Source organism: Abramis brama, assembly GCF_963993115.1.
Source record: "Abramis brama genome assembly, chromosome: 17".
Lineage (NCBI taxonomy): Eukaryota > Metazoa > Chordata > Actinopteri > Cypriniformes > Leuciscidae > Abramis > Abramis brama.
In genome coordinates this window covers 22,428,238-22,442,562 of record NC_139979.1, presented here as the reverse complement: position 1 = coordinate 22,442,562, position 14,325 = coordinate 22,428,238, and the positions used below count along the sequence as shown (strand labels likewise).

Below are 14,325 nucleotides of genomic sequence, written 5' to 3'. Positions count from 1 at the left end.
GAAGTTAAAAAAAAAAAAAAAAAGTTTATTTACTTAATTATTTTAAGGCAACGGATTTCCTCAGTTTTTAAAAGTTAAGAAAACTGATCACTTTTTACAGTGTTCCTTTCTTCTGTCAAATGAGACCAACTTTTTGGTTTGAATGTCGTGTGGCCTGGGTGGGGGTGCATGTTAGAAGGTAACCAAGGAAACTGGACGCTGTACCGCCTCTTTTTTGCACTGTTTCCGAATTAAATCTCTTCAGCGTACATGAAACGCAATATGTAAACACGTGACACTGCTCGCGTTCCTCATGCTTTAGTTAGAAAACACGCGTCAACTTTTAAAAAATAGTTTTTTGGACTGTTTGCGTCCGTTCCACAAGGACAACAAACATGTCAGAAGAGGAAGAAACCGCTTTTTCGGAAGACCTCAGGGTGCAGTATTTAGGCGAGACAATTTGCCGGATGCTCAGACTCGAAACTGATACGTGGGAAAAATGTGTCAACGCTGAAAAAAACAAAATACTTTTTACAACGTTTTTCGAAACGCCTATTAAACTGTTATTTTTCAGCGTAACAGCGTCCAATACTCTGGCTGTTTCTATAGAGGTAAGTGACCAAAAAGGCCTTGTTGTGTGTTTACATTTCTGTCTGATATTAATATAGGCCTATTCAGTGCATGCAAAATCATAAATCACTGGTGTATTCCACACAGCAACAATTACCCGTTGTTTTATATGTTCACTTTAGGCTTGTCATCTCTGTAAAGACAAGGAAGTTTACATTCTCAAAAAAGGAAATGCCCCCATCCTCCCACAAAACTATAGGGGTTCTTTACTTTTTGGGGTGCTGTCACCTTCCTTTCTGCCACAGCTGTCGGACACCATGGAGAAGGTAATGAACACTTGTAGACTCTCAGGTCCACAACTGTTTGATTTGCTGTCAAAAAAGTAAATAAATAGGCTGCATAATGAAATGGAATATTAGCAGGTATGCCCACCACCATCAAATGTGGAGTGTTATATTTTCATCTTTTTGAACAGAATTGAAAAGAAGTATACAATTTTAATGTATAGGCCTAATAATTTCCAGTCATGTGTTAAATGCCTGTAAAATTTGTCAATATTTTGCATCAAGGTCTGTCTGCCACTTCTGTCGAACAAGAAGAATCACCAAATGTGGCCGAATATAATATCACAGGATATGTCACATCACATCGAGAATTTGCAAAGCAAGGTCACCGTGGTGAGAGGACAGTATTATGGCAAAACTGTTCTTCCCATTCCCGCCATCAGAGAATGGATAGACCAATGTCAAGAGGAAACGATCACACTGTATGAGTATTGTTGATTTCTTTTTTTGCATAATTTACAATACTGTTCAAAAGTTTGTGGTCGGTAAGATTTGTTTTGTAAAGAAGAAATTAATATTTTTTATTCAGCAAGGATGTAGTAAATTGTTTACAAAAGTAACATTGTTAAAGACAATTTTTTTTATTTCAAATAAATGCTTTCTTCTGTTGTGTTCGTCAAAGAATCCATAAAAAAAATATGGTTTTCTCAAAAAATATTAAGCATCATAACTTTTCAACTGATGATAATGATAAATGTTTCTTGAGCATCAAATCATCATATAAGACTGAATTCTGAAGGATCATTTGACACTGAAGACTGGAGCAATGATGCTGAAAATTCAGCTTTGCCATCAGAAATAAATTACATTTTAAAATATACTAAGATAGAAAACATTTATTTTAAATTGTAATAATATTTCACAATATTACTATTTTTATTGTATTTTTGATCAAATAAATGTAGCTTTGGTGAGCATAAGAGACTTATTTTTTTAAAACATTTAAAAAAAAACTTACCAACCCTAAACTTTTGAACAATGGTGTAGGTACTTCCCTTAAAGAAGTGTTTGATCACTAAAGCCAGCAGTCATGTATCTTAATTCTGTCTAAGATCTTGGTTTTGGCCTCATATCAACTAATATGTTGTTTTCTTACATGTTATTGTCTTGTAATCTGATTTATGGATAGATGCACACAGAGTAATAAAGCATCAATTGCCTTCATTTTGTCTAAAACAAAAATCAATTTCTTATTTGCAAACAAGGCACAACAGTCGCAACAGAGCCATGATACATGCAGTCGAGTCCATGGTCATCAGCTGGATGCACATGATCCATAAAGTCTTAAGAGCAGACTCTGCTGAATTGATTGTGAAGGGGTTGAACCCTGGACCAAAAGCTGAACTTGACTTCTGGAGGTCCAGGAAAACGAACATACAGAGTATTTATGATCAGGTTTGTCCAGCAACAAGCATTTTTACAGTGTGTAAAGCAGGAATGTTTGATAATGAACTATGTCTTTGTAAACCCCAGCTACAGAATCCTTGTGTTCAGAAAATGATCAGGATTCTGGAAATAATAGACAGCAGTTATTTCCCACCATTCAAAGCTTTGACTGAGGCTGTTTTTAATGGTAAGACGTGATGTTTCTGCCACATTTGATTAATGCAGTTACATTTTCTCTTGTTCGTTCTACTACTTAAAGGGATAGTTCACCCAAAAATGAAAATGTTGTCATCATTTATTCACCTTCAAGTTGTTCCAAACCTGTATGAATTTCTTTCACACAAAAAAACAACAAAAAAGAAGTTATTTTGAAGAATATGGGAAACCAAACAGTTCATGGGCCCCATTGACTTCAACAGTATGGGAAAAAAATAATATGGCTGAATAATATCTACTGTTTTGTCTCCCATATTCTTCAAAATATCTGCTTTTGTGTTCAGCTGAAGAAAGAAATTCATACAGGTTTGGAACGACTTGAGGATGAGTAAATGATGACAACATTTTCATTTTTGGATGAACTATACCTTTAATGCCGTTCTGTTAACATTCTGCCCAGTTATCGTTTATGTGTATTTGTCCCTCAGCTTTGCAAGAAGCCAGGGCTATAGATCTTCACCTTCAGCCACTTGGATCATTGCTTTCTCAACTGGAGGAGGATGAGTTCTCATACATCCATACACTCATTCCACCAGTCTTTCATCTTATATTTCTGGTCTGGATTCACTGTTCTTTCTATCGTTCACCTGAACGCATTGTTGCGCTGCTGCAGGAGCTCTGCAACCTGCTCATTCAGCAGGTATGACAATTTGACAAGTCTTTGAATATGCCTAGTTTGTATTATTGGAAAAACGTTTGTCTTCCAAATAAAAGTCATGTGATGTGACCAACATGCATAAACACAAAACTGTGTGTTAAGGTCAATATGTCTCTTAAAATATTTTTTTTTATGACAAGGCAGGTTAGCTCCCTAAAAAAATAATATATTTTTTAATAAATAATTCATGACATTTAAAAAAGTACTTTTTACTTCGTACATATTCGAAAATAATGTTTAAAATGTGTACACTCACATGTATTCAATGTGTAAAGAAAATATGTTAGTACATTTTACTTTATATCTAAAGAGTCAGTAAATTAAAAATATTTTCGAAAATGGTATCAAAACCATATAAATCCAAGATGAATACAAAAAATGAAGTTGTAAGAGCTTGGGATATGTGTTTTAGGGTACATTTACATGACACCGATGTACTAAAAATGGAAACGTTTTTCCTTTGCGTTTTTCTCGTAAGGCGACAACGTTATCAAAACAATCCCCATTCACCCGGATCTGTGGAAACGAATATAAATGCCTGTATTATTCATGCCAGGCCAGTAGTTGGCGATGTCACTTTGTAAAGAAACACTACGCACATGATTTTACCGTTTTTATAAATTTGCGTTTTTGTAGCTCACACAGAGACTGTATCGGTATCGTTTTCAAAAACATTCACTTTAAAACCCATTTTTAAAAGTTGAAAGAAAATGTTCAAAAACATTTTCGGCCCCCAAAATGCTGATGTGATGTCATGTTAACGAACAAACAAAATGTTTTTAGTTGAAATCGGTGTTGTGTGAACAGTCCCTAAAACTAGATTAAAAAAATAATTTGTGTGTCTGTGTTATTAATCAATCAATCAATCAATCAATCAATCAATCAATCAATCAATCAATCAATCAATCAGTCAGTCAGTCAGTCAGTCAGTTTGGGAGTCAACCATGGCTATTGTTAGAATAGAGATTAAAATGTTCTTGTAACCAAAATGTCAATCTTTCCTCCAACAAGGCCACTTCATATCTCAGTGTGGAAGAGCTAATGAAAGAAGAGACTGAAGATGCTTTGGAGAAGTTACAGACTGTGGTGGGAGTTTTCAGGTGTGTCAGGGAAACGTTCAAGACATACAGACAGAAATTGGCTGCTTTGGCCAGTCATTATTCCACAGCAAAGTGCTGGGATTTCCCTTCGGCTCTTGTTTTTACTCGATTTGATGGCTTCTTGGCTCGTGTTTTACAGTTGAAGGTAAGCAGTACATCTTTTGAGGTGTTAACATGTACTTTCACTTTCAGTCACCGTTCAGTTTTATTTGATGCGAGTAATGATATTCATTACTATTTGTTTTGGGTTGACAGTAACATTTAGAAAAATTATGTTTTCCAGGCCCTTTTCTCCACTATGCTGGAGTTCCAAAGGTTGGAGAAGTTGTTTTTTGGAGGTATCAGAGGAAGAGTTTACACTGAGCAGGTCTCTCGCCTACATACAGAGTTTCTCCAGCTCTGCAAAGACATGAGGGATCAAGAATACAATCCACTCGATTTGACTTCTCAGGTTTTATTCCTTCATGGTTTTATATTCCTTGCTTGAGATAGATTAGAATCAGCCAACAAAACTCCCAGTAAGTTATATAGAAACACATTTGCCATGTTAGCTTAAACCGCTGGATGTCTGGTTGTACAATAACAATGCCCCACTGAATATGTCAGTGTAGATAACATGATACAGTATATGAGTGTTTGATGCAATAGCAGATATAAATCTCACTGTTTTCATTTCTGTGAAATATACTGTATACTGGTCTCATTGTGACAGCTCATTTTATGGAGCTTTCTTATAAAGTGTATGTTTGGATACAAATAATGCCTGATTTAGCCAAACCTTTTTTTTTTTTTTTTTAACCCTCCAAGGCTTAGTGGTCCTCATAAATCATAATTTTTCTTCTGTGTATCATGTAACGTTTTGTTAACACATTATAGTGTATGTTTAAAACTTGTTTTAAATGTCATTAGCAAAATGTATTTCAATATCAGCATGCATTGTTTAACAGATAATTACTTATACATTCTAATACATCTGATATAGGATTTTGAAAAAGACTTTTCAAGTTTCCAAGAAAAAGTTGCAGATTTTGATCGACGTCTGTCCAGTATTTTGTTCCTCGCCTTCCAAGATTGTTCAGGATTGGAATCAGTTTTCAAAGTAAGTAATTCCGATGAGCTGGATTTAGGCAAATGATTAGGAAAAGCAGAATATAGCTTAACCTATGTAACCCACCTTTCAATCTGCATATTTTTGAAGCTGGTCACTGTGCTCAAGCCCCTCTTGGACAGAGACATCATAAAGGAAACTTTTATTCCGAATTTCTCCAAAGTGGTTGAACTTTTTGGAGAGGAGCTGGACAGATGCAAACACCTGTTTGATTCTCATCTTGAGCAGGTAAAGTAGTTGTTTTTTTAATAGATTGTAGTTCTTGTACAAAAAGCACCTTGTGTAATTCATCATGTAATTCCAGAAAAAGAGGAATAAAATGCATTTGAGCAAGAACATGCCTGCTATGACAGGGGCTCTGAAGTGGACAAAAATGCTTCGAGACAGAATTCAAATCCCTTGGAACAATCTTCGATTTGTTATGGAGCTGTAAGTGATTTTCAATTCTATTGAGATCATTATCTTTTTTTTTTAATGATTCAAATTAATCTAAAGAGGTTGGGGCATATATATTGCAGGAGTATGGAAGGAGAAGAGATGGAGCTGGTCTATCATAAATACCTGGAGATGTCTTCTCATTTAGATGAGTACGAGAAGCAGGTCTATTTGAGCTGGTGTAGTGATATTACCCAGGTCTGCCAGATGAACCTGGATCAGCCCCTAATCAAAAGAGATCCCAGCACTGACCTACTGTCAGTTAACGTCAATCAAGAGGTGAAGAAAATACATTTAAAATAAGGCATCAGCATAAGGCATCAATTTCAAATGCAAGAGCGTCTAATTTTGACAATTTGTTCATTGTATTCATCTGCATAATATTGAACTTCTTCACCTTAGCTGATTGCTGTGCTCAAGGATGTGAAACACCTAAAAATCCTTAATCAGATGAACATCCCTTCTGCTGCTTTGAAGGTGTATGAAAATAGAAAGATGTTCTTTAAGGTTAGTGAATGCTCAGATTCTCTGTTATTAGTTAAATTTGGTTTTTACATTCTGGATGTACATTATGAGTATATAACCTGATCTCCATTAGAACCTTGGGAGCCTACATTTACTGGTGCAGTGGTACAATAAGGTGAAACAGACGACTCTTGAAGTGGAGGCTCCTCTTATAAAAGAGGAGATGGAGATTGTTGACCGGCAACTGCATCAAGCAGAAAGTGAGCTTACATGGCAAAGCCAGAACAGCTGGGACTACATCTGCACACTTCAGGATACAGTCTATCAGCTGGAGAGAACACTTCAGAAAACTAAAGACAACATTGAGATGATTGACGTTCTGATGAGTGGATGGAGCAAACAGCCTATGTTCTGCAGAAAAGACCTTAAGAAAGACTCGATATTACAACTGGAAGATAGAGCAGTAAGAGTGGCAAAAAGCTACAACAACCTCAGGAAAGATGGAGAAACGATCCATAATTTGTTACAAGTGAGTCAGTCTTTTTTATAGATTATTTTTGTACACATTTTGTCTAACATTTATTTCTTGTATCTTTTCCAGGAGAACATGGCCCTTTTTTCAGCGGATAGTTCTTCAGATCCATGGAAAGCCTATTTGGAGCATGTGGATGATATGGTGGTGGAGGGATTTTTCAGTGCCATCTCAACTTCACTGGAGTATTTCATTGAGAATATGGAGAGCTCAGTGAGGCAGGCTCCCCTGTTTGAGTCTCAGATGCTACTGATGGGATCTGAGATTACTCTGGATCGAGATGGTGGTGATGGACTTTACGAACTGGTGGAACAATTACTAGGTGATGTGTTCAAGATGTCTGCTCAGGTGAAGAGGGTGGCACCTCACCTAAACGTGGAAGACTACCAGGTGAATTTACAGCGGATTCCAAAAGTCTGAGGTCATATTGAAAATCTATTAGAAGCATATTAGAATCGTATTAGAAACATAATATTTTCTAGGTCACTAGTCAAAAAAGCAAATTTGTTGCCACGTGATCTTTGTTTAAAAATAAAGGGTCAGATTTCTTGCTTCTGCTGAAGATGAAATTGAAAAATGCAGTTGGAAAATGTTCAAATCATGCTTGGAAAACTTGATCATCACGTTTTGCACAAACTTTATGTCAGGTTGAATGCATGCTGCAATTACAGAAAAAGAGATATGTAACACATTTTAAGAAATTTTGACAAATAATATCAATAAAAACTAAACATTAAATTAAAAAATATACATTTCTTTGTTATATTAACAATGTAAAGTAATTGATACACTTAATATAACATAATTAAATATATTAATATAATTTGAATGAATAAAATGCATTTCAAAAAGTGTAAAACAGAATAATTTTCAGATACTTTTTTTTTGTACATATACAAATAATATTTTTGACTTTATGCATTTAGGTTGACGTCGAGGACATGCTAGACCTCTTAGATCTCCGGCAGGAAGTGATGGAGAGAGTTGATGAAGTCATGAAGAAAGCCTTACAATACCAGGAAACATTTATCCGCTACGGTCCCCTGTGGCTTGATGACAGGGCTGAGTTTCTCAGGCAGTTCCTCCTCTATGGTCATGCACTGACAGCTCAAGAGGTGGAAGCATATGGAGAGAATGCATTTCCAGAAAATCCTCCCACCACAGTGCAATTCAAAGAGCAGGTGAAACTACACTGCTTTTAATGTTTCTCCATGAATATCAGCTTTTGAAACAGAGTTACTAATTTGGTACAACATATAATTATATCTAAATGGATATAAATGTCTGTCCATAGACTGTTTTAAGAGCAGTATGAAGGGTTTGTCATTTTATTAGTGAGATGTCTCCTTTTTACAACAGATTAATCATTATGAAGAATTGCATGCAGAGGTCAGCCGTTTGGAGGATTGGCAGGTATTTGATGGTTGGTTTAGAGTGGATATCCGTTCATTCAAGATGAGTCTTTTAAACATAATAAAAAAATGGAGCTGGATGTTTAAGGAGCACCTGATGTCTTATGTAACCGGCAGGTGAGAGACCTTTCTGTAATTACATAGAAAAAATCACTTTAATGCCCCAATTTTCCTCCAAACTCCAAATGCTGTACTCAATCAATAAAAGCAATTGATTTCTGCTGGTTTGTAATCTTGATGTCTTCAGTATTGCTGAACTAAAGGAGTTCATGCTCCAGGCGGAATCTAGGCTTAAAGAGCCGGTGTGCAGTGGAGACTACCAGGCTCTTGTACAGGTGATGGGTTTCCTGCTGGCTGTCAAAAACAGGCAGTCTTGTACTGACCAGCTTTTTGAACCTGTTCGTGAAGTGGTCACTCTTCTGGAGCAATATGGAGAAACCCTATCTGAGTGTGTCCATATGCAGCTTGAGGTGAGAGTATTTGACAGCCCCATGCATTAAATTGATTAAAATGTTTATATATATATATTAGAAAAATCTGTTCTTTTGAACTTTCCATTCATCAAAGATTCTTGAAAAAGCGTATAATATTTCACAATATTACTGTTTTACTCTATATTTGATCAAATAAATGCAGCCTTGTAGAGCATAAGAGACTTACAAACATTACAAAAAACATTAGAATATCTTACCAACCTCAAATTAATCTGTAAATTAATCTTTAATCTCTAAATTAAATTAAAATTAAAATTTAAAACAGTATTTTTTTTCTCCAAAAGTTTGAGACCACTAGTAAAAAAGTTTTTATTTAGCATTTTTATTTAATAATTGCATAGTATTTTAAGTTAGAAGTCAGTTTTATATTTCGTTTTTAATGTAATTTTTCAAAAAAGTATCTGTTTATACATTATCCAATATTGATAGTGGTTATTTATTTGTGCATTTAAATGCTCATGTTCCTGATTCCCTATTTTAGTCTAATGCTGACTTGAAGCTAATCTTACTTAATAATAATTGATAGTTCTACTGTATATATAATCTCAAATCTAAAAATGATGAATCATTTTTCATACTGAACATTATAATGATGCTAGGGATACATTGATATGAACATTTTGGCAGATAACCGATATATTGGCCTATAAATCTAAATCAAAATTTTTATATAATTTTTGAGAGCAAAAACAAAAGTCTCACCATTAAATCCATGACCCAAGCACACAATTATAATGATGTTCTCATTATAATTTTATGGAGCTTATATGACATGTTGCACTTAACTGTATTTTCCTTTTTGAAATGATTCCAATCATATTTCAAGCAATTCAACAACATCATGGCGAACATTGCGCAACTGAAGTGTCTCAGCTGAAGGAAGTAATCCATTATTTATCTGTTTTAATATATCGGCCAAATGTTCTTATCGGGCCGATAACTATAACATTTAAAATGAACACATATCGGCCGATACCAATATGGTGGCCGATATATCGTGCATCCCTAAATTCACTTTAACATTTAAAATGATTGATTTGTGTTTTATTATTCATTTATTTAGGCAAAATAGTATAGATTTTTTATATTGGCCAAAACATTAAAATAATTATTGGATTATATTTGTACTGTCCAGAATTTTAACATTATTGCATCCCTAGCTGTAAACTATTCTGAATGAGAAGCTTTTACTTAACCATCAGGAGTTGCCAGAGAAGTGGAACAGCATGAAGAAGTTGGCCTGGACAGTGAAACATGAGGTTGCTCCTCTTCATACTGCAGAGGTGGCCGTTATCCGTAGGAAGTGTTTGGTCTTTGAGGTGAGGGTCCTCATTTGCTGAGTTTTAATATTTATTAAAAGTGGAAACTTTGACTTAAAGCTAAATTAAATGTTTTTAGGTTTGGAAGTCTGAAACTTTTTATAGCATTCATGTCTCTCTTCTCTCTTCATAGAAAAAGCTGAATCATTTTCGAGGGAGGTTCAAAACAGAAGCTCCTCTCCAGTACAACACAGAGAAACCATATGTGCGGCTGGATAAAGTAAATGTTACTTCTAATTCAAACAATCCATCATATCAGAGTCTTATTTTCAATCATTTACATACATTGACGTTTTGTGTTATACTGTGTTTGTTAGTTTCACAGGGAGATGCTGGTTTTAGAAGAGGAGAATGCAGATCTCCAGGAGTCCTGTAAGCTGTTTGAAGTGAGCAGCCCTGACTCTAAGCAACTCAGAATCTGTCGGAGAGACATTGCTGTTTTGAAACAGCTCTGGGATCTGCGGATATGTGTTCAGGTGGATCATCCTTTTCCTAATATGAGCTTTCAGTTTTGCTTGAACTGTCGACTCTACTGTAATGTTGTGTCCTCACAGTGCTGTGTAGCTGTCTGGACAGGGACAAAATGGAGAAAGATCAGTGTAGAACACATAGAGACAGAGCTGAGGAGGTTTACAAAGGTAAGAATACCAGTATCAGTGTACTAGAAATCACCAACCCAAACACATTTTGGAAGGTTTTTGTTCATAGTATCTAACACTGATTTCATGTCTTGCCAGGAAATGCAGGTTCTTGATAAAGAGGCCCGTGTTTGGGACGTGTATGTGAGTCTGGACCGTGTGCTCAGGGATCTGTTGGCTTCTCTCAGGGCTGTGACAGAGCTACTGAACCCGGCCATGAGAGACAGACACTGGGCCCAGCTGGTCAGGATGACCGGGGTGAGAAAGAGGGTGGTAGATGTACAATATAAATGTTATTCCTTTTAGAGACTGAAAAATATATTAACTATTTCAAAAGCATGGATTAAACAACCCTTAACACTCCTGGTAAAATTGTAATTTATATGAATGAAATTTTAATTTATGTTCCAAATGATATGGTTGTCTTTCTTCCATTGACTGATACTAATATTTTCCATACAATGAAAGTGACCTAAAAAACCCCCACCATAATGATGTGTGCTCTACTATATTGCAAGTCTTTTGAAAGCCATACAATAGCATTTTAGGTTGATGGTCACTATTCACTTCTATTGTGTAGAAAAAGGCAGCTTCAACATTCTGCTAAACTTTTCATTTTGTGCTCCCTGGTAGAAAGAAATCTCGTAAAAATCTCGAAATATCTTTAAAATACGATACATCTAGTTTTATTCTTATTTTTCATTCTCATTTTCATTTCACTTCAAAATATATATATTTGTATTATTATAAGCATAAGCATCACAATTTTTTTTTAGATTTCTCTGTGAACATATACACTGCCGTTCCAAAGTTTTGGATCGTACATTTTTTTAAAATGTTTTTAAAAGAAGTCTCTTATGCTCACCAAGGCTGTATTCACTTGATTAAATATACAAATAAAAAAACAATAACATTGTGAAATATTATTACAATTTTAAATAACTGTTTTCTATCTGAATATGAAATTTATCCCTGTGATCAAAGCTGAATTTTCAGCATCATTACTCCAGTCTTCAGTTTCACATGATCGTTCAGAAATCATTCTAATATGCCGATTTGCTGCTCAAGAAACATTATTGTTATTATCAATGTTGAAAACAGTTGTGTAATTTTTTTTTTTTCAGGATTCTTTCTTGAAAAGAAAGTTAAAAATACTGCATTTTTCTGAAATGGAAATATTTTGTAACATTATACACTACCGTTCAAAAGTTTGGGGTCAGTACACATAAAAAAATAAAATAAAATAAAATATTGAATATGTTTATTCAGCAAGGATGCATTAAATTGATCAAAAGTAACAGTAAAGACATTTCTAATGTTACAAAAGATTCTATTTCAAATAAATGCTGTTCTTTTGAACTTTCTGAACACCATTCTCTTAGGTTGATTTCACCCTAACTGAAGATACAACTCTTGAGGATTTACTGGCTTTGCAGCTGCACAGATATGAAGATGTGGTGCTCTGTACAGTTGGGAGAGCAGTCAAAGAGATGTCCACTGAGAAGGTTCCATCTCATACAGTATCTCTCTCAAGCCTCAGTCACTGCGATACATGCTCTGAAAATGAGTGCAACATGTCTTTAATTGTTTTGAAGGTATTGACTGAAATCAGCCAGATGTGGGCACGGATGGAGTTTTCTTATAAAGAGCATTACCACACTGCTACACCAATGCTGAAATGCAGTGATGAACTTATAGAGAGTCTGGAGGAGAGTCAGGTATAAACATCTCTAAAATGGCACATGCAATCACAGTTATGGGCAGTTTGTCAAAAAACAACAACAAAAAAAAAAACATGTATGTATGTATGTATGTTTTCTTAGGCTACGTTTACACGTGGATGGCTATTTTCATAAACGGACATTTCACCCCTCTTCGTTTTCAAAAATAACATCGTGCACACGAACCTGTGTATATGCTGTCAAGAGCATGCCAAACCTGTAGGTGGCAGTGTAACGAGAAGCTCAAGCCCACCTTAGCCAATCAGAATCCCGAAAATAGTCACATTCTGTGACGTCGCTGCCTAAAACTCAGTTTTTCTCAGTTTACATGCAAACGGACAAACGAAGATTTTCAAAATCTCCACTCTGGCCGGAGTTTTTAGAAAGAATCGGTTTTATTGGCGAATCCTCCGTTTGCGTGTAAACGAAGGGCGCAAACGAAGAGAAATGTCTCCGTTTTTCAAAATAACCATGTACGTGTAAACGGGGCCTTAGCTTATCGGAAATGTTAACAAAGTTGTTGCTTGGCAAAATAAGCTTGGTGTGGCCAGGGTCTTTATCTCCTTCTCTAAGACCATCCCACTGTGCCGAGAGAACGATCTTTCATTGTCAGCCGCCTGTATTCACACATCTGATTTATAGAGACCACACATTGCTGGCTTTGTTATCACGCTGTATGTGTAGGGGCCAAAATCTAGCCAAACACATCACTGTTGACAATAAGTCTGCCGTCTGTGCGAAGCCGGCCCACTTACACCCACATGTCTGAAAACATTAAGGCCAACAGAAGGGCATTAACACAATGTGGACACAAAAACAACATAGGCAAATTGCATTGGAGATATCAAAATCAAATTTTTTTTTCTTGGGTAAACCTGATATCCTCCAAATGTGATCTGAACTTTAGGCTGTAAATGGTATTCATCTTTATTTGTTTTTTATTTTTTATATTTGTATTTGAACTTGCCGTTATGAACACAGAAAGAATACATTAGCATCACAAACCTTAAAGCATCATTACCCTCTCATCCATTGACATCCACTCAAGTTCAGACATAATCACTGTACATTTAATACATTTTATTTACACTGATTGTGATGCTTTCTCTAAAAAAACGGTGACACTTTATTTCAATGGTCTACTTTAGACATTCTACTAACTGTAAGTAACTTTGCAACATGTCAATTAGCAGTCATAGAGTATTAGTAGACTGTCTGCTTAATATTTGCTAACACTTTGTGATGCTCCCCAACAGACATTCTTACTATAAATAACTTTGCAACTACGTCTGCAACTATTTCTACTAACCCTAAACCTACCAATCTACTAATACTCTAATGACTTCTAGTTGACATGTAGTTGCAACGTTACTTATAGTTAGTATAATGTCTAAAGTGGACTATCAAAATAAAGTGTAACCACAAAAACAAACAATCAAACAAACAAACAAAAAACGTTCAGTTATCTTAATGAATTGTTTGGCATCTGTGCAAATATAAAGGGCCTCATAATCATTGTGAAGTGTTTTCAGTTTAAATCAATACATACTAATGCACAAAGCATTTTTGGACTTGGTGTGAATAGGACTTTGATTTGGCTATTTCAGTAATATCTTTGAAGGCTAATCTTAATGCATACAATGACATTCTAGAGAATTTGCTTCCAGTTTCTCCCTCATGCTCTTGTGTGTAAATGGGATACTGAATCACTGAAGCCATGTTCTGGCATCAAGTGAGAAACCTTCAAAGATGAGTTTAAGCTGTTAAGGAGGAGCGATTCAGATAAATCTGAAACACAAGATCATAAAAGTTAAAGGGGTCATAAACTGGATTGTTTCATTATTTTATAATGTTTCCTGGGGTGCCCTTATAATGTTAGTATGATTTTTACATAAAAATTAACATAATTTAGAAATAAAATAATTTTAGCCTCTGATTTGAACGCTCT

At 35.3% G+C, this 14,325-nt stretch overlaps 1 protein-coding gene across 1 annotated transcript in view; it reads left to right on the top strand.

Annotated features, from left to right (window-relative positions):
• Positions 1-374: 374 nt before the first annotated feature.
• Positions 375-14,325, top strand: part of LOC311067887 (dynein axonemal heavy chain 11) — a gene marked incomplete at its 5' end in the record, with an annotated part of 73,867 nt that continues 59,916 nt past the window's right edge. The window contains 24 exons of the mRNA XM_084090033.1: positions 375-590; positions 732-875; positions 1,119-1,315; positions 2,099-2,466; positions 2,924-3,135; positions 4,165-4,398; positions 4,537-4,704; positions 5,236-5,352; positions 5,452-5,589; positions 5,666-5,790; positions 5,880-6,075; positions 6,199-6,303; positions 6,395-6,790; positions 6,863-7,183; positions 7,720-7,974; positions 8,153-8,322; positions 8,453-8,675; positions 9,902-10,018; positions 10,152-10,238; positions 10,336-10,494; positions 10,573-10,656; positions 10,756-10,914; positions 12,039-12,161; positions 12,252-12,374. Coding sequence (XP_083946159.1) covers positions 375-590; positions 732-875; positions 1,119-1,315; positions 2,099-2,466; positions 2,924-3,135; positions 4,165-4,398; positions 4,537-4,704; positions 5,236-5,352; positions 5,452-5,589; positions 5,666-5,790; positions 5,880-6,075; positions 6,199-6,303; positions 6,395-6,790; positions 6,863-7,183; positions 7,720-7,974; positions 8,153-8,322; positions 8,453-8,675; positions 9,902-10,018; positions 10,152-10,238; positions 10,336-10,494; positions 10,573-10,656; positions 10,756-10,914; positions 12,039-12,161; positions 12,252-12,374 — 4,437 coding nt within the window. The remainder of the gene's footprint in view (positions 591-731; positions 876-1,118; positions 1,316-2,098; positions 2,467-2,923; positions 3,136-4,164; positions 4,399-4,536; positions 4,705-5,235; positions 5,353-5,451; positions 5,590-5,665; positions 5,791-5,879; positions 6,076-6,198; positions 6,304-6,394; positions 6,791-6,862; positions 7,184-7,719; positions 7,975-8,152; positions 8,323-8,452; positions 8,676-9,901; positions 10,019-10,151; positions 10,239-10,335; positions 10,495-10,572; positions 10,657-10,755; positions 10,915-12,038; positions 12,162-12,251; positions 12,375-14,325) is intronic.